The following is a 25,737-nucleotide window of genomic DNA, read 5'->3' as shown; positions in this document are numbered from 1 at the left end:
AAATATTAAGGGAAGCCATAAACCCTGCTAACTTGCTCCCGGTTGGCTTACTTTGGCATACCCACCAAGATTACCAATATTAAATGACAATGAGAAGATGTATGAACAGCAGCTGGCTTCACATCCTATCCTCACTTCTGCCCTCTTGCAATCTGGGAAGCCAACTCTGTTCAGGGTCAATCCTGGAAATGCAAGTTAGGGATAGAGTAGCTCCAAGCTGTGTAGAACAGCCTGAAGTGGCATTTACTAGGTCTGGGGCCCAAAGGAAGACTAATAAATTAATAAATGAATTAGTTTAATTAATGATTAAAATATTAAGTAAATCAATTAATAAATGATACTTTCATATAAAAAAGGCATTTTTTACTTACGTGTGACTTAACTTCAACATCATATACAAGGCTCTCCCAAAGACCATGAAATTCAACTGTAAGATAACAATTCTGGCATGAAATTCTAGAAAGAGAATTTATACCTAGACTCATAGGATTTTAAAGCTGGAAGGGTTTTTAAACATCATATAGTATGATCATGTAATTTTACTAAACTAAGGCATAGATACAATGAGCTGCCTGAGGTCGTACAGCTAGTAATGGCAAAGCTTATGCTCAAAACATTTGGTTCAGTATTATAAAGAAAACCATAATGAAATCAAAGGATCAAAGAATTACAGAAATCTTAGAGTTGGAAAGGACCTCAGAGAACATTCAGTCCAACCCATTCCTGATATAAGTTCATTCAGTCTTTGTTTGAAAACCTCCAGAGAAGGAAAACTCATCATTTTTCCACTTTTGGACAGCTCTAATTATTAGGAAGTTTTATTAGCTTTATAAACATCCAGCCTAACTTTTTCTCTTTGCTCTTTTTACCCATCGCTCCTAGTTCTGTCTGCTGGAGCCAAGCACAAGAAGCCTAATTCCACCAATCATGGCCCTATCTACCTCAGGTAGCAGTCCTATCACTTCTGTGATCCTCCTCTTTTCCCAAAATAGCTTTAATTTTTTTTTTTAAAGCTTTGTGAACTTTAGCTTTCCTCACCAGTCCCATATGCCATTTTGATTTTCAGCACTCTTAACAAAATCTATGCAGGCCCATGTCGTGATGTTGTATTCGTTCTACATTACTAATCCTCACCTAAAACTTCTGTGGTTAACTTTTTAAAACTTAAGTCAGTTGTCTAGTTTCTTGTGAATTTTCCCTATGCATCTACCTCAGTATCTTTGGACAGATTCACCTTTTCTTCAACAGAATTGTTTCCCTTTGTGTCTTCAGAACCTCATTCTTGAGTTTCCCATTTCTTGTGGACTGACTTTTTCTGTAGGATATTAGGTCATTGGAATCCTTCCTATCTTTTCTCTGAAGTGTCTGAAATCTGTCCTTTCAAAGTCTGGGATGCACACCAGACTCTGGTCAGCTTTCCTCTTCTGTATCACAAACTCCAAGATGGAATTGTCACTTCCCCATAATGTTCTAATTATTCCTATCCTAGCAAACATTTCCTCTCTGATAACAAGAATCAGATCCACATTAGAACTTCCCTTTGTGGATTCCTCTATCTTTTGAAGGAAGAAATTATCATTAAACAAGTCAAGAAATGATTAGCCACTCTGCTTTTGGCAAAGAAAAAGAGCTCCAGTGAATGAAGAAATAACAAAATCTCCCATTGCTGCTACATCATGCCCCTGTGCCAGGCTTATGAGCTATTTTCCAAACACCACAACTACTTCCTTGCTGTCCAAGTGATCTGTCCACCTGTCCATACACCAATGATATTATTGCTTTTTTTTCTGCCCTAATTTGTTACTACCCAAATGCTTTCTACCAAGCTTACTCTCCCTTGGTTCCTGGGTTTCCTCATACATTATTTTCCTGATATATAATGCTACTCTACCCCTATCCCAGACTTTTATGTAATTTATTTCTTCTAAAAAAAAAAAGGTATGAAGTGCTAGAACCAATCATAGGTCTCATTCTCCCAAGTCTCAATGATACCTACAAGGTAACATTTTCCTCCTTTTGTTAGACTCTCCAGTTTACCTTGCTTTTTACACATACTTTGTTCCTTTGAATAAAGACACCTGAGATCCCTGGTTTTATTATTGGATTCAAATGCCTGTTTTGCCAATTAATAGCTGTGTGACCTTAAACAAGTCACTTAACCTCAGTTTACTCTTCTACAAGATGGGGATGATAACCGTATGACATATATCACATGTTATCTCAGAGAGGTCAACAAACTTGCCCAAGGTTACAGTGTATTAAAGAAAGGATTCTAACTCAGGTTTCCTAAACCCAAATTCACCATTTCTTCCCCCCTAGATGGGTATTATTTCCTAGATGATCTTTGAGGTCCTATACAGGTTTAAGATTCCACGATTTACAATTTTTCTCTTTTCAATTTGTACAGGACAACTATATTTTAAAATATACATCTCTGTATACAAAGGTTCAACTTTTTGTTAGGAATAACATCAACATGTATACACAATTAGAAATTTAAGAAAATGCTACTAAAATATAAATTATGTCTTATTTTTAGATATAAGTATACATTTCATGTAGGTGCTCATTAATACTATGTAATACATTTTTTTAAGTCAAATCATATTTTAAATGATTGAGATAGGTAGGGAATAGTGCAGGAAGGGTAGGTGGAATCAATAAATGTTTGCTAGATGAAGGAAATGACAGGCTGGTAGTTTCCCCTCCAAGATTCTAACAAAACTGCAGAAAGGTATTCAGAGAAATATGCATAAGCCAGATATGTGACAACCATCGTGGGTTTCCTTTAAAGAAAAAGAGGAACCTGGTAATCATTCCCATAATCACACATTTATCCCTGGAAGTTTTTTTTCTACACAGAAAGGGGGAGGGAGGAGCACAATTCATGTGCTACAAAGACTATGAGGGAAAGTCTACCTCTATTATAACACTTAATTTCTGTCACTTTGACCTCACTCCATCAAAGTCTATTTCAGCTAGTTATATAACATATTATACCTGCCGGCAGCACCCAATGATTTGCTGCAATTATATTTTCTGACTCTTCTTCCAAATTTTCACTGCTGGGTCCTTCTTCATTCAGTTGGAAGACATGAAGGGCAAGAGTACATCTGCTCAAATCAATTGGCTATGAAGAAAAAGAAAACTACACTAAAACTAAGTCTACAAATATTCAGACATATCAATTACAATACTGTACCAAAATAAGAAGACATAAAAATGTAAATATAAAAGATAAAATGAAATATGATTAAAGCTCAAAATGGGCTGCATTCTAGGTAACACCATAAAACATTTACGCTACAATATGGTAACAAGGAAGTGGGCTTCAATACCACACCGAGCTTTATGACACAAAACTACAATCAAAATTAATTTTTTTTTAACATTCACACAATGTGTGATACATTTCACATATAAAATGTTAATGAAATTACAAGGTATGTGGTTCAATTCCTTTTTTTTGTAATAGTAGTAACAGATTTATGTTGCTCCAACCACACTCTCACCTACCGACAGGTAGATGATCCAACCCTCACTGTTACTGCTGTTGTGACTATTCACAATATGGCCAGAAAGAGTAGTATAATCTATATATGAGACAGAGAGAAATTAACCAGCAAATACCTCTGTATCAAGCTCATGGCACAGGCCTCTGTAGAGCACTGTATAATGCTAATCAACTGAGTGAACCAGTCAAAAACAAGATAAACTCAAAAACACCTTATAAAAAAGAATTAGCATTTACTGTAACAGCTGGACCTTAAGTGTCCAAAGGGTTAAGTATCATGAATTATTTAGGTACCTGTCGTTCTTTCACTTTTAACTCAGTATCAACAATAGACACAGACTGCACATTTCTGGACAGAAAAGCATCATCAAACTCGGTCCATGTGTAATCTCCAAACACGATGTTATGTCTATTTAGTAGCTTTACAACACTCAGCTTTATTTCTTCTTTTTTTGCAGTGCTATTAAACAGAAATACCAAAATGCTGTTGAGTTCAAATTTATGTTTTTCTACTAGCAAATGGTTAAGAATCTAACCATTAAAATGCAATGCTGACATTCTGATCACTACAACTTGCTGAAATAACAGTGCATTAAGGAAATGAAGTTTATAGTTAACTCACTTTTCATAAGATTAAATGAATTAAAATAAACTGATTCATAGAATGTATTCTTGGAAGAATTGTTTTAAATTCCCAGGGGTCAAGAATCACCTTCAGCAAGTTTTAGAAGTACTTGACATGGTATGAATGCTCAATAAATATCCATTATGGCAATAAATGGTATTCTTCCTATTTCCAAAGTCAACTATAGAATTCAATCAGTCTGAATAAGGAACATAATATTATTTATTTTCAGTAACACTTGTGAATACTTCAGTTAATAATGTCTCTGCTTTGTTCTGGGAATAGTTTACCTGAAACACAGAAAGGAGACATAATTCATAGAATGTCAGAGATAGAAAGAACCTCAGAAGTTATTCAGTTTAACATATACCTAAAAAAGAGTTCCCCCTACAACCTACCCAACAAATAGTCATCTAGTTTTTGTTTGAATATCTACCGTGAGAGGTAACCCACTCTCTTACTGAGGAAAGCAATTCCAATTTGGAACAGTCTAAAGGGTTATCGAATTTTTTCTGACACAAAGCTCCAACATATCTCTGCAACTGGCACCTATTGCTTCTAGTTTGGTCCTTTGGGGTCAAACAGAACAAGTCAAAACTCTCTTATTAATTACATCCTTTCAACTAACATCTCCTTCCCCCACCCCAGTTTTCTCTTCCCTAGGCTAATCATCTCAAGTTCCTTCAACCACTTCTCATATAACACAAATTTAAGGCCTACCCTTCACCATCACATTTGTCCTACTTGAGAAATTCACTTCACAAATATTGATGAAACTCCTACTTTGCAAAAAGCACTATGGTAAGTGCCCAGCATACAAAAACAAAAACCAAACTTTCTTTTGCCCTTAAGGAAATCACATTTTAGACGTGGTATAATACATACAGATAAGTAAATATAAGGTCATTTGAGGAAGGAAATTATACTAATAATCAGAAACAGTCAGGAAAGGTTTCCTGCTGGAGACAGCACCCAAGATGAAACCTGAAGAAAGGTAAGGATCTAGGGATTCTAGAAAGTGAAGATGAAGAGTCAGTGCATTTCATCCAGCTGACATTTGGTGATGTAGGATAGGAATTTAGAAGAGAAATTCTGGCTGGATGTATAGATTTGGGAGTCAAAAGGCATAGAGATCGTTACAGAACCCATTAATACTTACAAGATCAAAAAAAATATATTGATCGAAAAGAAGGCCAAGGACAGAAGCTGGGGGTCAATCATCCTTAGTGGGCAAGAGAGGAAAGATAAGCCAGGAAAAAGGACTGAGAATGAATGGTCAAACAGGCAGAGAAAGAGAGAATATTGTCACAGAGGCTGAGAAGTTAAGAATATCGAGGACAAAGGTGTGGTCAACAGTATTAAAACTAGAGAAATCAAAATGATGACAGAAAAGGCCACTGGTAACTTCTGAGAAAACATTTTTAGTTGAGTAAAGGGTTTGGAAGACATAAGGCAAGAGCTCTGAAGTGAGGTGAAGAAATGGAGATAAGCAGATGATGAACTTTTCTAGGGATCTGGCTGGGAAAAGAAGGTGAGAGATAGAATATTAGGATGAGGGAATGCAGTCCAAGAGAGGGGTTTTTTTTAAATTTATTTTTTTTTTCAAGAGAGGGTTTTTAAAGGATGAAAGAGACCTGAATATGTTCATATACATCTGGGAAAGACCTAGTGGACAGAGACAGGAAGGAGAGAGAACATGATCAAGAGGAGCAAGCTCCGAGAAGGGAATGAGACCAGGGGTACAATGAAGGGACTGGCTATGCCAAGGAAAAGAAAATGGGAGATGATGTAGTTGATCTGAATTATGAAACAAAGATGGAGTTCAAAGCACATGGCCAAAGCCAAGGCCCTCTGCGGAAAGAAACAGTAGGGACAGAATGGCACAGGGAACCTGAAGAGGAAAAAAGGTTTTACCCAGGGGGCTATGGGAAATATGGTCACAAAAGGAAGAATAAAAGGATTGTCACATAGTAAAGAGTTAAAATAAGGGACAGGGACGGGGCCTATGATTTCATTGGGACAGGTAACTATCAGTTGAGGGAACTCTGTGTTCCAATGCAGGCCATCATCTTCTCTTCGACTTGAAATCTTAGAGAATTGCCTAGAGTACTAGCAGGTTAAGTAACTTGCCCAGAGTCATAGAGCCAATGCGTGGTGAGGGTAGGATTTGAAGAGGTATTCCTGGCTTCAGTTCTCTATTCAGTACTCCTAGATGTTAAGATAAGTTAACAAATGTGTGGTGGCCTTACTGTGTCACTTTCTCTAGCAGGAGTAAATAGAAGCCGAGACAGTGGGTGGGAAGAGTAACTCAGGGTTGTGGTCTAGTAAGGTATGAGCAACCACGATACAAAAGGGCAAGAAATTCAAGAGTATAAATTAGTACTAGAATCTAGGGTGGCTAGTTTAACATTCCATAAATAAAGGAGCATAATATAGAAGAAAGAGCACTGCACTTGTGAACCAGGAGGCCTGCATTCTAATTCTGATCCTACCACTAACTAGCCGTGTGACCTCAGTCACTTCACTTTAGCATCATCAGTATTAAAATGTAGAAGTCAGAGAAGCTTATCTCCAAGGTGTCGCTGAGTTTCAAAATTCCATTATTCTACAGTGTTTACTGAATTCGGATTCAGGTCAGAGTTGAGAGTGAGAAAGGATTATAGTCTAATGCATGCCCCCATCTTCAGCAGCTCAATGCTGCCCTCATTACCACCCTACGCTTCCTGGACCCCTTGACTTGAGGCAGTACTTGCAAGTACCAATGCTCAGCTCTTATTCTTGGGCCACAGAGCAATTAATCTTTTCATTCATTTTATTTTGACTCCCTCACTATTTCAAATATCATTGTTAGGTTTTTAAACCTATAGGATGGCTACTGAAATGCTTCCTCCACTATTGATTTTGTAAGTCACTTAACTTTGTTTGCCATAGCTCCTCCTCTGTCAAATGAGCTGTAGAAGGAAATGGCAAACCACTCCACTATCTTTGCCAAGAAAGAGTTGGATGAGTGACTGAAATGACTCAACAAACAAAAGATTTGTTTTGTACATACTTTGCATTTACTTAGCTGCTCATCGAACTGAATTGAATTCTTCACATTATTCAAGTCCAATCTTCCCAGTCTCATCCTCCAACAGTACTAGTCATTAGCAAGTTTTTCCTAACATTACAAGCCTCAATTTATCCCCGCTATCTATGAATTGGTCCTTCTGTTTCTGCCCTTTGGGGCAGAAACAAATCTAATCCCTTTTCTACATAATAACCCTACAAATACTTGAACACTGTTCAGTCTTCTCTAGCCGAGGTTAAATATTCCCAGTTCCTTCAACTTATCCTCATGATGTGTACCTAAAGCTCTTCACCATCCTGGCTGTCCACCTTTGGATGTGCTCTACCTAATTAATTCTATATTAAAGTGTGGTGGTTCAGAATGAACACAATATTCCATATATTGTTTAAGCAGGGCAAAGAAGGACTAGCACCTATTTATTCTTAGGAAATATCTTCCTTTTAATGTAGCCCAATATTACATTAGCTTTTTGGCTATCACCGCAAAATATCTATTGTAGCAGTTTTTAGAGGAGTGAAGACCTAGGAACAAAGTTGGTTTCCATCAATCGGGGAGTGGCTAAACAAAACTATGGCACAAGAATATAATTGCATATTGCTACCCTCTTAAGAACCAAGGAAGCATGGGAAGACATGGGAATGGATGCCAAGGCATTACACAAAAGATGATCGATCTGGAGGTTGAGGGGATCTCAGAGAGGGTCTAGTTCAATACCCTCCTTTTATATATGAGGAAATTGAGGCCCAGGAAGATTGAGAGCTTTGCCCAAGGTCAAAATGCACTGTCAAAGATGGCATCCGAACAGAAGTCCTCTGATTCCAGGATCAGTGCTCTTTCCACTATTGCCTGCCAACACAATTACTACAAATGGTGTAAATGTAAATAACATTAACAATCAATCAATAAACAGGTATTAAGCACATCCTAGGTGCCAGCACTGTGTTAAGGCTGAGGACACAAAACCAAGCAAAAGACAGTCCCTGTTCTCAAGAAGGTCGCAATCTAACAAAGCATAACTGAATACCCTATGAATACAACACACTAATATAATGACCAAGCATGGATTGTGAGGAAGATATATGAGAATGTACCTCCCTCCCTGTCCTGCAAAGGGGCTGGTGTATACAGGTGTCTAGCACTTGCCTGCACTGTCAGATCCTATTGATGTAGTACTGTTCTCTGGAAAAAAGGGCACATAGGAAATAAAGCTGATGTAGAAAAAAAAAAGATGTTAGTTGATGTATTATTGCTTTCTGCAGAAAATGTATTAGGAAAATATGTTATTATTAATAGAAAAGGTATTAATTAGTTAATGTATTATTGTACTCAGCAGAAAAACTTATATTAGAAAATAAAGCCAATATAGTAAGAAAAGATATTAGGTGATGTATTACTGTACTCTGAAAAAATATATTAGAAAAACATATTATTAATGTTAAAATGTATGAAGAAATAAAGCTGATATAGAAAGAAAAGATATTAGCTGATGTATTGCTGCTGTCTGTAGAAAAGACTACATTAGAAAGTAAAGCTGATGTAGAAAGTAAATACATTAGCTGATATACTTCCTGCGGAAAAATACACTATTAATTAATATTAAATTAATTAACGTTAAAATATTAATGTCAACATTAACATTAAAATGTTAAGAAATAAAGGTGACGCAGAAAGAGAAGATGGTGAGTAAAAAGCCTACGTGTCCTGAAATGGGGCTGCACAGCCGGGTATTGGGCGCTGGGACCCCTCTGGCAGGGTTTCCCGGGGCGGGCTGACCTGTTGCAGCGCAGATGCACCTCCACGTTGATCACGGGTGACTCTGACACGCAAGGAAGCGCCTGCTTCAAGTCGCCGACTGCCTCGTCCATCCCGCCACGTCTGAGGGAGGAACCCGGGGAGAGAAGAGCGGGCGGGCTCTGGTCAACCCGGCGGCCAGGTAGCCCCGCCCGCCCGCCGTTCTCGGCCCGACCCGGCCCCGCGCCGCCCTTCCCGCCTCGCGCCGCTCCCCCAGCCCCGAGCCCCAAGAGCTAAGCGAGCCCACCCTCACCGTCCGCCCAAAGCAGCTCGAATCTGCCGCCAGCGACAGCTTGACCCCGCGACCCGGAACTATTAGGGTCGTGCCCGCCTCCCAACCCCGCGGGAGAAGGGGTCATTTCCGGTCCTCGCCCAGCGGAGCTTGGGCTTTCCCCCTCCCTGCCTCTCTCCCAATCCCCGCGGCGCGGAGGGAGCCCGAGGGGCGGAGAAAAGAGCCGAAGAGCCTGAGGAGGAGGTGGGGGGCAGGCAGGAGGGTGGGGAGGAAGGCCGCCTGGGGGATCGGCGCCGCCACCTTCTCCTTGCCTCTCCCGGGTGCTGCGGGGGACCGCGGGGGGCGCCTGAGCCCCCCGCCCGCAGCGGCCTCCCCGCCATGGGGAAGAAGCACAAGAAGCACAAGACCGAGTGGCGATCGTCGTACAACGGTGAGCGCGGCCCGGAGCCGCGGTGCGGGAGGGGGCGGAGAGTGGGGCCGAGATGGACCTGGGGGGGGGGTTGTCTCGGGACCAGACAGCGGGCGTTCTTCGGCGCGCTCGCCACAATGCCGGCTTTGTGACGACACAGGGGCCCGGCATTCCAGAACCGCCGGGGGAGGGGCGGCCCCTCCCTCACTCACTCCCTGGCGCAGGGTTCCCCAGGCGGCGCGCCTCCGCCGAGGGGCTCACCCGCCCTCGTCGGGCACGTGACCTTGTTTGGAGGAGGTGCTGATCTCGGGGGGGCGGCCCTCAGAGGGGAGGGGAGCGGCTGAGCCCGGGAGAGGGCTGGAGGGGGGTCTTGGGGGGCCGTGGCCACCGACAGCTGGAGTGGACCTTTAGCCTTAGTCCAAGCCAGCTCCCTCACTTTACAGATGAGGAAACTGAGGCCGAAGGGGAAGTGACTTGTCCAATGTCACTCTGGTAGTAAGTTTTCTGAGCGTTTAATCGATATTTATTGATTATTGATTGATTCGTTAGGTTGTAAGGTCTTTGAGAGAAGGGATTCTTTTGCCTTTTTTGTTAGCATAGTGTCTGGCACGTAGTAGAAATTTAATAGATATTTATTGAATTGAATTGAATTCTACTACATTGTGCCAGTGGTTGTAGAGTGTTCTCATGAGCATTTTTGTTTTCCGAAGGTAACTGTTAGGTGTCGTTGCCCATACTATGTTAGATGGCATTGCCCTTACTCTACTAGGTGGCATTCTGCTAGGTGGCATTGCTGGTACTCTGCTTGAACTCTTCGAAGTGGCATTGCCCATATTCTGCTAGGTGGCATTCATTGCTCCTGGCTAAAGCTGCTTTAGGCCAGAGGATGATTTTTCTTAGGGGTGGACAAATGTGAGGAACTCTCAACCTCTGGAGCTTATTCCTGCTGCATTTGAAAAGCAGAGAACTGGGCTCAGAGGCAGTCTTTGATCCAGAATCTTACTCTTCTCTTCATCTGCTGAAGGGGTCCGTCACAAAAGATCATTCTTGTAGACTAGTTGTTGCTAGTGGCTTTGAAAATTAAACTGTCCCACATGGTAGTCATCAGAGATCTCAAGCCACACCAGAGAGGGGAAAATTCCCTGATTTCTGAAGAATTATTTTACAGCCCCTGCTCTGTTCTGTGGCAGTGAAATGCCTAGATCATGTCAAAATGTGTCTCAATGTGTCCCATTACCTTACCCCGTCATATCCCAGCTACTTGGACCTGCCACCTGGCTCCTCTTATCAGTTTTAGCATAACTGTACAAGCTCCACCCCCTTTTTGTTCACTATGATCAAGGAATGACATAGAATATTTTTGTTAAAATAAACAAAAACCAGGCAGAGGTTAAGTGACTTGCAGTGGTTTCTCTTGCTTCTATTTTCTTCCTGTTCAAGTGGCCCTGGAGAGAGCTCCTATCCTTAGTTACTATTCTGGGTTTGCTCTGACTTGGAGCTAAGTAGAGAGACCTGGTTTTGTAGTTTTTCTGAATATCTTTGTTTATTTCTCTTGTTCAAGCGGGGAAGAGAGCCATGTTCTTTAGCATCTAGGGAGGCCCCAGGGGTTTTAAGATCACAGTCTTAGAATGCATCTTAGAGGACATTTTATCCAGCCTCCTCATTTTATGTAATCATAACCTCCTTTGTAGGAAGAAATTGTATACCTTATCTTTATAGGTTTATTGTATCATTATATAGAAGCCATTATTGATTTATATATTGTAATAATTTACTTGTAGTTGATACACTGATGATCTGTATTTTGAATACTTCTCTAGAGCAAAACTGTCGTTTTTTTTTTCCTAAGGTTAAACTGTGGTGGCAGGCCAAGAGGAAGGAAAAAAGATCCCAGAAATCCTGGCTGTCTAGCAGATTTGGGTGCTGAAGACAACAGCTAGTGGAAACTAGATGTTTCTCCCTCCCTTGGCACACCTAGATCTTCTTAATAATGTTCTAGACAAACTGACCCCCTATATGGCATTTTGTCTTCCTCCATGATCTTTTGCACAGAATATTTCCTCTGCCTGAAATGCTTTACCTGTTTATCTCTGCTTTTTGGACCCCCACCTTCCTTCAGGGTTCATTTCAAGTGCTATCTCCTACAAGAGGACTTTGCTAGTCTCTCCAATTGACTAGGTTCTTCCACCTTCCCCCAACTTTGTCTTTATTTTATATACATTTTGTATTTATTTGCCTATGTAGATATTGTTTTCTCCCTAGTGATATATAAGTGCTTTGAGGGACACTGTGTAGCTTTTAGCTTTGTGTCATCATTGCTTAGCACTTCCTCATACCTAGTATGCACTTAATAAGTTTTTGTTGAATTGAATTTTTAGCATTCTGTCACAATCTTTCTCCCTTTACTTTGCTGCATTATGTCTAATTCTGCCTTTGGGAGCTAACTAAAGAAAACAAATTTCATGTTCTGCATGGCAATCTGTGCACCATAGTCTCCTCCAGGCCAAAAGTCTTGACTCTTACTCCCTGTGTGACCTTGAACAAGGCATTTAAGCTCTCTGATCTTAGTCATTTCATCTATAAAATGACATCTAAACTCATTTGTCAGGTAATCTCTAAGGTTTCTTCCACCTTTAAATTTTATGATCCATATTTCTTCAGTTGATCTTATTAATGAATTCTTTGTTCTAAGTCCTCTCATCTCTTCTTGCCACTCTCTCACTATGCTGTGCTCCAGCTTGTCATTGGCCCCTTTGACATTTTGTGCTTAGATGGGCACCAGATACTTCAGAGATGGTCTACCTAGGTCAATGTATAGCAAGATTCACTTGGTCTGGACATCACACAGTATATTAATTTGGTCTAAGTTGTAATAGCTCTTTGGGCTGCTGTGTCATACTCCTGAGTCTTTTGAGGTTGTAATCCACTAAATCAACAGAGAACTGCTTGCTAGTCAAGCCCTCCTCATTTCTGTCTTTTTTGTAATATTTTTTTAACCCAAGTACAGGACTTGATACTTAACCAAATTCATTTTCACTGCATCAACTCTTAGTTCACTGTTTAGCCTGTCAGGGTCTTTTTGGAACATAATTCTGTAATCAAGGGAATTAGAGATGTTTCTCCAGCTTTGTGTCATTTGCAGGTTTGATAAGCTTGCCTTCTTTTTTCTTTGTCCAAATCTTTGGCAAATTGTTAAACAAATCAAGTCAATTGACCACTCTGTGGAACCTCATTAGCGATCTCCCTCCATGTTAATGTTGACCTACTAATCAATAGTCTTTGGGTCTCATCTTAGGAATCCATCTTTTTGTTTCCTAAACTAGATGTTGTGTTGGTAGCAGATCTTTCTTACATCATCTTACATTTTCCTTTTATGTTGTTTAACTATCACTTCTTGCCTTCACTTCTCTTGACTCCAGTACTGCTCAAAATGACCTTTAAAAAGGTTGCTGCCTTTGAGGAAATTTTTTTAAATTTTTAAATTTTTAGGTAATTGGAGTTAAGTGACTTGCCCAGAGTCACACAGCTAGTAAGTGTCAAGTGTTTGGTCTGAGGCTGGATTTGAACTCAGGTCCTCCTGACTTCAGGGCCGGTACTCTATCCACTGTGCCACCTAGCTACCCCTAGGTTGCTGCTTTTGGCCTGCCTCTGTGGCCACAGCACTGCTCCTTCTGTGCTTTAAAATGCCGTCCTCAGTGTACCCAGCTTGGCCTCCTGCAGTGTCAGCCACTCTTCCAGTGTCATTGCCTATTTATCTGCTTCTATGACATTTGTACCAGACTGGTAGCCTCTGTGGTGGTTCAGGGAGGAGGTGTTGGGGAGATGGTGTGAGGAAAGGGAATGAAAGACTGCTTAATGCCAGTGCCCTAACTATACTTGGCCTTTCAGGCTGGGCCTAGCCAAACCCTCTTTCCTCTTCCCCCCATCTCTAGCCTGTGGGCCATGTGGAGTAGGGGGCTATCAATTTGTGGAAGGGAGTGGAGACAGCTTGCATCCTAGAAAGGTAGGAAGGAGTTTGTCAGCTAGATGGTGTTTCTGTAAATAAAATCTTTGTTATAAAACTTAAAAATGATTTATATAAAGAACATTTGTTTTGATTTAGATTATGTGGACAAGCCCTTGGAGAAGCCATTGAAACTAGTCCTTAAAGTTGGAGGAAGTGAGGTTACTGAGCTCTCGGGATCAGGCCACGATTCTAGTTATTATGATGACAGATCAGATCATGAGCGAGAACGTCATAAAGAAAAGAAAAAGAAAAAGAAAAAGAAGTCTGAAAAGGAAAAAGAAAAGCACCTGGATGATGAGGAAAGGAGGAAAAGAAAGGTAAGTAATATCGGAGCAACCCGTGAGGATAGTGTTTTAACAACTGGAAATGTCATTTGTCTCTGTACATTTTTCTCGTAGTTTTTTCTCCCCAAAAATGTTTTCAGAGAAACCTAAAAAATTGGCCAGTTCAACAAGATGAGCTTGGGATCATAGATTTAGAACTAGAAGTGATCTTAGAGTTAATCTAGTCTATGCTCTCATTTTATAGATGAGAACACTGAGTCTCAGAGAGGTTAAGAGATTTGCCCAAGATCACACAGGTAGTAACTGGCAGAGCTGGTAGTCACATGCAGGTCCTCTGACTCCATATTTTTCAATGTATTATTAAATTGTCTCCCTATAGCATAGTTTTCTACAAAGGAAATTCTGTTCCTTCATATTTAAAAACATAGATTATAAAAAAAGGAAATGGAAAAAAAAGAAAAAGTACCTTAATTTTATCATTCAGAGTACTAAAATTAAGTTTCCTTAGAAAGAGTAATAGACACTGTTGAGTTTCTGGATTGAGTTACATAGGTTGGAATCTATTTCAGGTTCACTCAGTAGAAATAGAAAATTTATTTTATTTTCTTTATTGTTTTTTCCGTATTAAATGCCCAGTGAGATGCTCCATTGTTTAATTTAGAAAACTGCTACTAATAAGAGATCTTCAAAATCCTCCATGTTTATTAGCTCCCCAAAAAAGATCACTTTCCGGAAATCCCAGGATATAATGAAAATGGGAGGTTTTCTTGACTTATGTCACACTTAGAACAACTGCTGGGGTGGGGAACAAGGAAGGACATTGAGACTACTAAGAGAGATGGATTTCTCTTACCAGAATATTTTTTTCGTCCCCTAAACTGATGAAATCATGCCCCCCCAATTGTAGCAATCCTAGCTCAGCCATTTGAGGATAATTATTATTCTTTTTTTTTTTTGCATTTCAATAGTTTTATTGAAAGGTCACTTCCTTAGTACCAGAACATTAAGGTACTTTGTTAGGTTACTTCAGCCAACTTAAGTTTGCATTGATGAATTAGAAAGGAAATTCTTCAATGAATCAGGTGTTTAGGAGTAACTGAAGAGTGCAAAATGAAGCATAAGACATATGAGACATACTATGGTTCTTTGGTTTATCTTTAAAGGGAAGTTTTTTTCCCCACAACATGATGTCAAAGGGAAATTTGAACTCTAGTTATAGCTATTGTGGAAGTTAAGCTATATATTGCACTGATTAACTATATGCTTTCCCAACCCTATATGTCAGTTTAGATTCATTAACCTACAGCTAGCCTTAAGTGCTCCACCTATCACATAATTAGTCAATTAAATTGCTGCTTACTTGAATCTGGATAGACAACTCACTTTAGTCTCAGTTGAACTGTTAACAGGGGCATTATAACAATAGCATACCCTATATGTACTGCTTTTAAATAGAAAGCTCTGTATGAAAGGTCCAGTTTCATACCAACTGTAATCCTTATTTGAAAGCTCTAGAGTGTTAGCATTAGCATATATTGCTTTAGAAGGGTACAGCTGAGGTTTCAGATTGGCAGACTATGAGAGCTGCTTGTACAACAGAAATTTTCTAAGGGGCTAGATACTGAGATAAAAATCATTCTATATAAAACTTTGTATACCATATCACTAGTTCCCTAGGATAATTTTGAAGATCACTTAAATTTAACATGTCAGTCTACAACTTTAATAGGATTTTATAATCAAATTTAAATGAAAAATATGCCAAACAAAAATAAATCTTTAGAATTATTGGATCATCTAGTTGTATAAGGCTTTAACAAGGTTGTTTATACTGCCTCAAAGACTAGTAACCCTGACACTATACTAAAGTGCTTCATACCATTTTTCTAAAGTTTGATGTGAACTTGCATGAGGATAATTATTCTTAAGCCTCACTGCTACAATTAGTCCTTTTCTGTCTTTACTTTTTAGGAAGAGAAGAAGAGGAAGCGAGAAAAAGAGCATTGTGACACTGAGGGGGAGACTGATGACTTTGATCCAGGAAAGAAAGTGGAAGTGGAACCACCTCCAGATCGACCAATCAGAGCATGCCGAACTCAACCGGGTAAGACGGAAAGATTATATTTCCCTCCAATATCAGAAATATTTCCCTCCAATATCAGAAATATTTCCCAACAGTTACTTTTCTAGAACATTGAACCTTATTATTTTCAAATTAGCTTTGACAGTGACCCAAAATGAAGAGATAAAGAGATAAAAATCATCAGATTCCCTTTTCTCTTGTTTTTCTTTTCATTAGGAGATTTTACCTAAAACTCACTAAAAGTAGAATTCCTGCCATCTTGGCCCTCTTTCCAAAAGAGGAAACATTTATGATTGGTTTAAAAAACAAGACACATCACCAGCCTTTCCTGCCCAGGTCAAAACTTGTTTTCATAAAAAGGCTACTAATAACTTTTAATTATACAAGTCTTTCAAACTAGTCTTTCAAGACAATGCAGAAATTTTTAAAGGAAACAGATGAGAGCAGAAGGAAGTCTGGAATGAAATAAACAGGATGGTTTCAAAAGTTACCTGTGGAATTTATTATATATTTGAAAGGAAAAGCAAGCTGTACTCAAAATAGAGATTTGAAGGTTCATGTACAATCCTTTTTTTCTGCTCTATTTTGTTTATGGAAATGCTTATTTTCTTCAGCGTTTGTTAAACAAAATGATTAAATAATAAAATGATAAATGGTAATAAGTCAAATCAGTAAAGTATTTAAGTATCTTTCGTGTGCCAGGCTCTATCCTGGCCCTTTTATCCCTCTATGCTATTTCACTTGGTAATCTGGGCTCTCATAATCTCAGTTAGCATCTCTGTGTTGGTGATTCTCAGGTATACTTAATCAGACCTAATATCTCTTCTAACCTCCAGATTTCACATTTCCAGCTGCTTATTAGACATCTCAAACTGGATATCCTATAGATATCTTAAACTTAACATGTTTCAAACTGAAACAGTTATCTTTCCCCTCACCCACTCCTCTTCCAACTTCCCTGTTACTGTCTAGGGCACCACCATCCTTCCAATCACCCAGGTTTGTAACCTAAGTGTCATGTTCAACACCTCACTCTCGCTCAAGTCGTGTTGATTTTACCTTCGTGATATCTCTCATATATACCCCCTTCTCTTCTCTGACACTGCCACCACCCTGGTGCAGGCCCTTAGCACCTCACACCTAGAACACTGCAATAGCCTGCTTCTCAGTGGTCTCCCTGCCTCGACCATCTGTCAAGGTAATCTTCCTAACGTGCTAATCTGACCATGTCACCTTCTCCCCACCAGACCTCCCATTCAGTAAACTCCAGTGGGTCCCTGTTACCTCCAGGATTGAATACAAAAATCTTACGTTTGGCATTCAAAACCCCTCACAACATAATTCTCTACCTTTCCAATCTTCTTACATCTTACTCCTTTCCACCCTCCACCCTAATTTGCTCTGTGATCCAGTGACATTGACCTATTTGCTGTTCCAAACATAGAACAGGCCATCTCCAGACTCCAGGCATTTTCACTGGTTGTTCCTGGAATACTCTCCCTCCTCATCTCTGCTTCCTGTCTTCCTTTTAGCCCCAACTAAAAATCCCATCTTCTACGAGAAGCCTTTCCTGATTCCTTTTCATGCTAGTGCCTTCTGTCTGTTGCTGATCTCCAGTTTATCTTGTCTACATCTTGTTTGTACATGGTCATTTGCATGTTGTCTCCTGCATCAGTCTGTGAGCTCCTTGAAATCGGGGACTTGTCTTTCATTGTATCTCCAGCACTTGGCAGAGTGCCTGGCACATAGTATGTGCTTAATAAATAAATGCTTATTGACTCACTGACTGGCACTGTGCTACATGCTAGTGATACAGATGGGCCCAGTTCTCAGGGATCTCACAGTCTAATGGGGAGACCACATGCCAGCAGCTATGTACAAATAAGAGATATACAGGAGAAATAGGAGATAATCTTAGAGGAGAAGCCTGAGCATTAAAGGGGATGGAAAAAGCTTTTTGTGAAAGATAGGATTTTAACTGTGACCCAAAGGAAGTCAAGTCAAGGTAACCTGAAAACTGAGATAAGGAAGGACGAAATTCCAGGCTTAGGGGACAACCAATGAAAATGCAGAGTCAAGAGTTGGAATGTTTATGCCAAAAATAATGAGTTCTGGTTTTAGACATGTTAAATTTTGAGAAGCCTTCCGTGCATCCATTTATAAATATACCAATAGGCAATTGGTGATGCTGGCCTTGGACTTAGAAAGAGAGGTTGAGACTTGATTTATATAGATCTTGTAGTCAAAGATCTTATCATCTAAGATATGAACATAGATAATGGTTTGTGTGTATGTATACACACACATATATACACACATATACATATATAATACACACACACACACACACACACAGACAAAGGTATGTACTGAATATCTTAAGAGTTAACTAGAAGTATCATGTGAGGTGTGAAGGGAAAGATAGCCACCAACTGTGGGGGGTGATGAGGTTTCTTGGAGGAGCTAACCTTTGAGATGTACTTTTACAAGTGAGCAATCTAGGGGGCAGCTAGGTGGTACAGTGGATAGAGCGCTGGCCCTGAAGTCAGGAGGACCTGAGTTCAAATCCGACCTCAGACCAAATACTTGACACTTACTAGCTGTGTGACTCTGGGCAAGTCACTTAACCCCAATTGCCTAAAAAAAAAAAAACAAAACAAAAACAAGTGAGCAATTTTTCCCTCAGATTATTTTAGACTTATTATTTGTGACATGTTATTTCTCATAGCCCCCATATACCATAAGGTCTTTGAGGCTAGGGACCGTTTTTAATTTTGTCTTTGTATCCTCCACACCTCACACAGTGTGTTACATATAGTAGGCATTTAATCATTGTTGAAAAATTGGAAAGGAGTATATTCCACACACAGAGAACAACTGCAGAAAGGCACAGAGCCTTGAAGTTGCAAATCATGCTGGGGGTGAAGGGAGGGATGTTTAGTGGGTGTGTGGAAGGATGTAATCTGCCATCACATTGGAAAAGTTAGAGCAGATAGAGGTATAAGAACTTGCATGATAAGAATAGATGTTCAGATTTTACTAAAGAAGAAAGAGAGAGCCACTGAAGAATTTTGGAAGGGTTATTGACATGGCCACATCCATATGAAACATTATTCTAGCAGGAGTGTGAAAGATGAGCCTAGAAGTGGAAGATAGTGGAAGTAGGAAAAAACCTGTTAAGGGCTATTTCAGATAGTTTTTAGTAAGGGCTTGGCCTGGATTAGGGTAGTAGCAATAGGAGTAGAGATTTGGGAAGACATAATCAGTCTAGCTCCCTGCCAGTGTGAATTGAAAAGAGAGGAGAGATGAGAGAAATATTGAAGAGGTAGACACATTAGGACTCAGCAACTAATTGGATATGACTGAGAAAGGAAAAAGTCAAAGATTTAATTCACCAAACATTTGTTAAGCACGTACTGTATTTGAGGTGCTGAAAATACAAAGACAAAAAAATAGTACAGGGCTCTTTCAGGAAAAGCTTTGGGTAGGATGTGACACCTGAGCCATGCTTTAAAAGAAGCCAGGGTTTCTAAGAGGTAGAGCTGGGGCTAGGAATGCCTTCTAGAAATGAGAGCCCACTCATACAATAATGTGGAACGTCATACAGAGGGAATGCCAGGTTCCACCTTGGAATGGCGAATTTATGAAAGGAAATAATGTGATGAAATAAGTCTGTAAATGTAGGTGGGAGCCATATTGTAAAGGGTTTATCCTAAAGGCAGGGGAGCCATTGAAGAGTTTTAGTAGAGAAGCAAAGTAGTCAGATCTGTTTCAAAAATACAGTTTGGCAGCTGTGTCTCTGTGCGTGGATTGAGAAGGGAAGGGTGTGGTCAGGGGAGAGACCGGAAACAAGATGTCCAATTTGGAAACAGTTACAGTAGCTCAGGCAAAAAGTGATGGAGGCTTGCACTAGGGCATAAAGGCTGTATTAGTAGAGAGATAGGGACAGATGCAAGAGGTACTAGAAAGGTAGAATCAAGGAGGGGTTCAGTTTTTGAACTTTGGTGACTAGAAGAATGATGCTGACTTTAGGAATGATGCAGAAGTTGGGAAGCTTGAAAGAGGGATGGATTTGGAGAACTCCTTTTTGAGTTGAGACTAGGTCTCTGTATTTTATTCAGGCTGGAAGTACAGTGGCCGCTCATGGACCTGATCACACTACTGATCAATATGGAATCTTTAACCAATGCCATTTCCAAACTGGGCTTGTTTATCTTTTCTTAGGTAATCTATTTCTTAGGTAATCCCCTTGCTTGGTATGGGGATCACCATATTGATGTCAGATTTAATGTAGGCACCTGATAGGACACCCCTACTGCAGCTCAGAATTTCCAAGCTTAAGCAATCCACCAGCCTCAGCCTCCCTAGGAGCAGGGATTGTAGTGATGCTGTAATCAGGGTCATGAGGTGGGGTACTAGGGAGAGAGTAGCCAGCATTATAGAAGATGGCAAAGGCAATTTTTTCATGAGAAAACAAGTGTAAAATCAGGACCAGCAGACTGAAAGGGATGTACATTTTTTTCCAATAGATAAATGACCTGTGATCATACTGAGGTTAAGTCCCTTCTTTGGTACAGGAATATGAGTGCACTGAGAAAGAAAGGGAGTTTGTAGATCAGGGATTCCAAAGGGATATTCTAGTACATACGTATATATGTATATACACACACACACGTATATACATATATAATACACACACACACACACACAACCCAGCCAAACTCTCATATAGCTATTTATCAGGATTAGAATCCTGCTACATTTAAAGTTTTCATAAATCAAGTTTTCTTAGAGTAGGTATTCCTATACAGTGATTAAACTTTTCTAATTATAGTAGCTTGAATTTTTTTTTAACATGAAAAAGGGAAAAAAATTATTTGGGTTTTATAGATTTGGGTTGTAATTTGGTAGGGGATTTATGTCAAAATACATTGCAAAGGATGCTACTGTACATTATTAATCATGTTAATGCTCATTTAATCAGTCTTTAAAATTCATTAGAGCTGTGATTTCCTTTAAAATCAAGTGTGTTTATGTTCACAAATTGGGAGTCTATTGGGAAGTGACACCAGAATTGTCTGGACTGACTGCATTTGTTAACTCTGCTTTTTTTACATTGGCAGCTGAAAATGAGAGCACCCCTATCCAGCAATTGCTAGAGCATTTTCTTCGCCAGCTACAGAGGTAAATCCTGGGTTTGTAGAAATAGTCAGTATTCAGAGGCTTATGGGATCTCATCCCAGTGTTGTCTCCCACTTTTGCATTTGGATACACAGATCATTTCAAACCAAGTTTCCACTGATTTTGGGGGGGGGTGTCACATTTGCTATCATTTTGGTAACTTCAGTAACCAAACTCCTTGGCTAGGGACCCATGTAAAGTCTACTTTTACTGAATTTTGTTCTCTTGAGATCCCATTCTACTTTACGGTGAAGTGAAAGGATACTCTTAAGCTCATTTTTATTTTCGAACTTAAACCAGAGTTTTTCCACATACAGTATTGCAGTTCAGATTTTTTCCCCCATTTTAATGAGGGCTTTCTAGACAAACATTGGACTTTCTGGGCACAACCAAGCATGTAAATAAGTGTGAAATGAGGAAAATAAATGTTTTCTAGCTTTGAATTGAGATCCTGAGGAAGTACCTCCCAGCCGAAGGCCGTATTACTTACTAACTTGGAAACTAAGCCCTTAGTCCTCCCTCACATGAGAAGGTAGGGGAAAAGTACATTCTAGGGAAGGACAGATAGAAGAGGGAAGGACTGCTTACTCAGAACCAGGTACCTTTTACTTCTCTTCTTCACCCTAAGTCACACAAAGACATGGATAAGCCAGAGGCCGTAGTGAAATTGAATTTCAAGAGTGTGTGCAGCTTCTACTTGGGTATCTTTCATTTATGTCCAATCCTTGTCAAGACTTCCTGGTTATATATGTATACCTAGAGTGAGTGAACATTTAGTCGTTTTTTAGAGGCTGCCATGGAGATTGGTTGGAAAATTATTTTCAGCCAACAAACAATATTTATTAAGTGCCTGCTATATTCTGGTCAGCCACTCAGTAAACATTTATTAAGTACCTCCTATGTGCCAGGTACTGTGCTAAGTTCTGGGGCTACAAATACAAATGGAAACAAAGACAGTCCATGCACTGTTATGGAGGAAAACAATACCCAAAAAAGAAGATGTGAACCACACCCCCCCAATACACACACACACACACACACACACACACACACACACACACACACACACACACACACACACACACACACACACACACACACACACACACACTCTCACACTCTCTCTTCCCTCCCCAGGGCATGATGGAGCATTTTGAAGACATCTAAAAGCAGTGTGGCTGGTGGGATATAGGAGAGGAAATGTGCTAGGCACTTTGTTAAGTGCTGGGGATACAAAAATAGAAGTAAAGTGTCTCTTGCCCTCAAGGAGTTTAAAGTCTGACATTTCAAGGATTAAAAAGTAGTACAAATTTTATACTGATTGGAACATTCACAGTATCCTTACCATAGAAGGTAAGGGTTTTGGTTCTTTCTGTTTCTTAAAATCTAAGTATTATACGTGAAACTTCAATTTTGGCCAGTTATGCCTAATACAGTTTTATATTTTAAAGTATTTTGCATAATTTACAAACAGGGACTTGGGATTCCCTGGTAAAATTACAGATGTGTTCTTCATTTTTAGGAAAGATCCTCATGGGTTTTTTGCTTTTCCTGTCACGGATGCAATTGCTCCTGGATACTCCATGATAATAAAGCATCCCATGGACTTTGGTACAATGAAAGACAAAATTGTAGCTAACGAGTACAAATCAGTCACAGAGTTTAAGGTAAATTGTTTTGGCAACTGAATGTGTTATTCTAAAGCAATGTCCTTCTTAATCTTTTTCTGGTTAAGAAACTTGGATCATTCCATCAAGTTTACCAGTTGAGAGAATTCATTATTTCACTTTGTGCTGAAGCAGACTGTTTCCTGACTACTGCTAAACTTTCCAGTCTCTGCTCAGGTTGGAAGTTGATTTTTATAATGTGCCTTACAGTCTACAAAGCTTTTTACATTTGTTACCATTTTGATTGTCCAGCAGCCCAAGTAGGTAGGTAGTACAACTATTAACATGTCCGTTTTATGTGTGATGTCAAGTAGCTTGGTGAATTTCAGCTCTGGATTTCTGACTCGTCTTCCCACTCTTGGACTTCTGGCGTCAAGTGCTGATCGGGGGAAATGAATCTTGGTATGCCAGCTGAAATGTTGACTAACCCTTTTGTGAGTGCTGTGTGCTGAAAAAAATGTTGCTTTCAGATAAGTAGCAAGACTGGTTCAAGGTGATGGTTGTGCAGCAGGCAGTCTGTGATAAAGCATAGAACACCACACTTGGAGGCAAGAGGCCCACATCAGAATCCTGGCTTGGTGATCTTGGCCGAGTCACTCATCTCCCCTTTAGTTTCCCCACCTGTAAGCTAGTATAGTTATAGTTACACTATCTATCATCCATATTTGTTGATGCTCACATAAAAATGTAAAGGAGAACTGTCATTGCCGGGGCCCTCACAAGAATTAACATTGTAGGAATAAAGTTTTTCTTAGTTTAGCTTGTACAACATAATTGGATGCATCTTTGCTGTTGAGTTTTTAGTATAGGTTGACAATTAGAAATTGCTTTTTTAGCTGTAGTTTTCTTTGGTTTTAGATTCACAAAGCATACTGCAATGGTAGTGTTTTGAAAGCCTCTTATCCATTTTGGAGGTTATAGTTAACTTATATCCCATTTGATCACTAAACTTGGAGCTTTTAGTCTGCCGCCTTCCTATTATTGATTAACTATTTCATTTTTATGTGACTTTTAATTTTTGAAAATTTTATCAAATATAATCTAATTGTATCTTTTAGGTAAGATGCATATTTTTTTTAATGGAAAGACTGGAATGATTGTAAACTTGTGATGGAGTTGGAACTAGAATTCAAATCTTCTGACTCCTTTCCCTGTCCTCTTTATACTATATCATGCTAGGTATGCTAGGAATAGGGACATGATGTAACATTTGGGTTCTGCCAAGAGTAAGTCAGAATTAATTCTGTGCTGTTCTATGAGAGCCAACATGGTAGATAGAAAACTGTCCTTGAAGTCAGGAAGATCTGGGTTCAGTTCTTTGTCTGACATGTTCTAGCTGTATGGCCACAGGCAAGTCACTTAACATTTAGTGTCTCAGACAACCGTAAGAACTGGTGAGTTATTGCTCTGTGTCGTTATAGGAAATTTCCACATCAGGCATTCCCCATCTCTCAAAAAACATGATATAGTAATATTACACAGTTTGCTGGTTGATATTACTTAGAGTATATCTGGACAAGATTGTCTGAATCCAATGGAATCATGGAATCTTAAAGAGTCAGAAGTGACCTTCATCTAGTCTTACCTGTCAAAAAGTCATCTGCTCAATTACCAGTGATAAAGAAACCATCACCTCATTGGGCAGAACCTCTAAATGTTTTATTTTTTTTCTCTTTCAAGATTCTTTTCTTAATAAGAAAGTAATTTTAGTATTTCCAGTTTTTATACTGAGCAGCTTTTTGTCTGGTTTTGCTATGCTGAAAATTAAGGATTGTTTAAAAGGGAATTGCCACTTTTTATTACAGAATTTATTTGTTCTATCCAGAAAAGAGTTAGGCGCTGGGGAGAGCTAGCTACTTTTACTGTTGCATTTCTCTTAAAAATATTTTTGGAAAATGCCTCTGAAAACAGCTTCTTTAGCAGATAGCTAAAATATTGTCTGAGAGCCAACCATTATCCTTGCAGTCCATTTCAGCCTCTTTTTTTTTGGCCTCCCTCCCTTCACAGAGAGGTATCTGGAACTGTGGTTAGTTGCTATTTTGTGGCCTTTTAAACTTGAAATCTTTCTGTGTTTTGTATTTTTCAGGCAGATTTCAAACTGATGTGTGATAATGCAATGACTTACAACAGGCCAGACACTGTGTACTACAAGTTAGCCAAGAAGATACTCCACACAGGCTTTAAGATGATGAGCAAAGTAAGGAACCTACTAAAAACAAAGTGCCAGAAAAAGCAGACTGTTTTAAAGTTTATACGTAGAAGGAAAAATCCTCAATTGTAGTGATTAACATTATTCCATCCATCTGTCACCTCTGATTATAGTACCAGTGATCACACTTGCAGTGTAGAATTAGCCTCATGGGTGTCACTGCCAGGCCCTTTCCTCCAAACACTTGTTTTTTTCTCTTTCTACACCAGCTTATGACCAGGCTGGGATATTTTTGGGGGGGTTGAAATTTACAGTTGATGAATTCAAGCATGGAAGTAAATCTTGTTGGATTTCAGTCACCTCCTCTGGGCCTTTAACTTAATGGGCCTGCCAAAATACCCAGCAGGCCTCAGGCTCCTTTGACATTCTTGGAGCTCTAAATCCACTGTACCAGCCTGCAGTATAAACCACGTTGCATGCATACGACATCATTTACTTGCGACTGAGTAACGTGTCAGGTAAGATGAGGTATCTGTGTATGTTCTTTTGTATGTTCTGGTTTTATTTCTTTGGAAGCATTTTTAACTAGCCAGTCTGCTAAACAGTTTGGTGCCATGCTACCATGACCAAATCATGCTGCATCGCCACGGAACGTTAGCCATTAGGAATGAAGTAAGGGCCATGGCCATTCCCATCCCATCCCATTATCATAGCGCCTTGGCTATG

The 25,737-nt window shown here is 39.6% G+C and overlaps 2 protein-coding genes across 13 annotated transcripts in view; one reads left to right on the top strand and one right to left on the bottom strand.

Annotated features, from left to right (window-relative positions):
* The window catches only part of TRIP13 (thyroid hormone receptor interactor 13), a 30,683-nt gene extending 21,363 nt beyond the window's left edge, over nucleotides 1-9,320 (bottom strand). The window contains exons 1-5 of the mRNA XM_020985654.2: nucleotides 9,254-9,320; nucleotides 8,983-9,084; nucleotides 3,809-3,974; nucleotides 3,001-3,130; nucleotides 372-427 (exon numbers count right to left, since the gene is read on the bottom strand). Of these exons, the coding sequence (XP_020841313.1) occupies nucleotides 372-427; nucleotides 3,001-3,130; nucleotides 3,809-3,974; nucleotides 8,983-9,074 (444 nt within the window). The 5' untranslated portion in view covers nucleotides 9,075-9,084; nucleotides 9,254-9,320. The remainder of the gene's footprint in view (nucleotides 1-371; nucleotides 428-3,000; nucleotides 3,131-3,808; nucleotides 3,975-8,982; nucleotides 9,085-9,253) is intronic.
* Nucleotides 9,321-9,391: 71 nt separating this feature from the next.
* BRD9 (bromodomain containing 9) overlaps nucleotides 9,392-25,737 on the top strand; it is a 61,053-nt gene continuing 44,707 nt past the window's right edge. For 3 of the 12 annotated variants that reach the window (XR_013486179.1, XR_013486178.1, XM_078153294.1), the window contains exons 1-6: nucleotides 9,399-9,662; nucleotides 13,744-13,964; nucleotides 15,903-16,035; nucleotides 21,138-21,198; nucleotides 22,718-22,862; nucleotides 24,949-25,059. Coding sequence is in view for 10 of the 12 variants with exons in the window: in XM_078153294.1 (XP_078009420.1) it covers nucleotides 9,611-9,662; nucleotides 13,744-13,964; nucleotides 15,903-16,035; nucleotides 21,138-21,198; nucleotides 22,718-22,862; nucleotides 24,949-25,059 (723 nt within the window). In the remaining 2 variants the exon portion in view is untranslated. Of the gene's footprint in view, nucleotides 9,663-13,743; nucleotides 13,965-15,902; nucleotides 16,036-21,137; nucleotides 21,199-22,717; nucleotides 22,863-24,948; nucleotides 25,060-25,737 lie in introns of all 12 variants that reach the window. The other 9 variants (XM_078153296.1, XM_078153292.1, XM_020985650.2 and 6 more) reach the window with 9 other exon arrangements.

This window comes from Phascolarctos cinereus, unplaced genomic scaffold (genome assembly GCF_003287225.1).
Source record: "Phascolarctos cinereus isolate Bilbo 61053 unplaced genomic scaffold, phaCin_HiC Scaffold_4;HRSCAF=312, whole genome shotgun sequence".
NCBI classification, from domain to species: Eukaryota; Metazoa; Chordata; class Mammalia; order Diprotodontia; family Phascolarctidae; genus Phascolarctos; species Phascolarctos cinereus.
The sequence above is the reverse complement of the archived record's forward strand: the minus strand, read 5'-3'. Positions and strand labels throughout refer to the sequence as shown.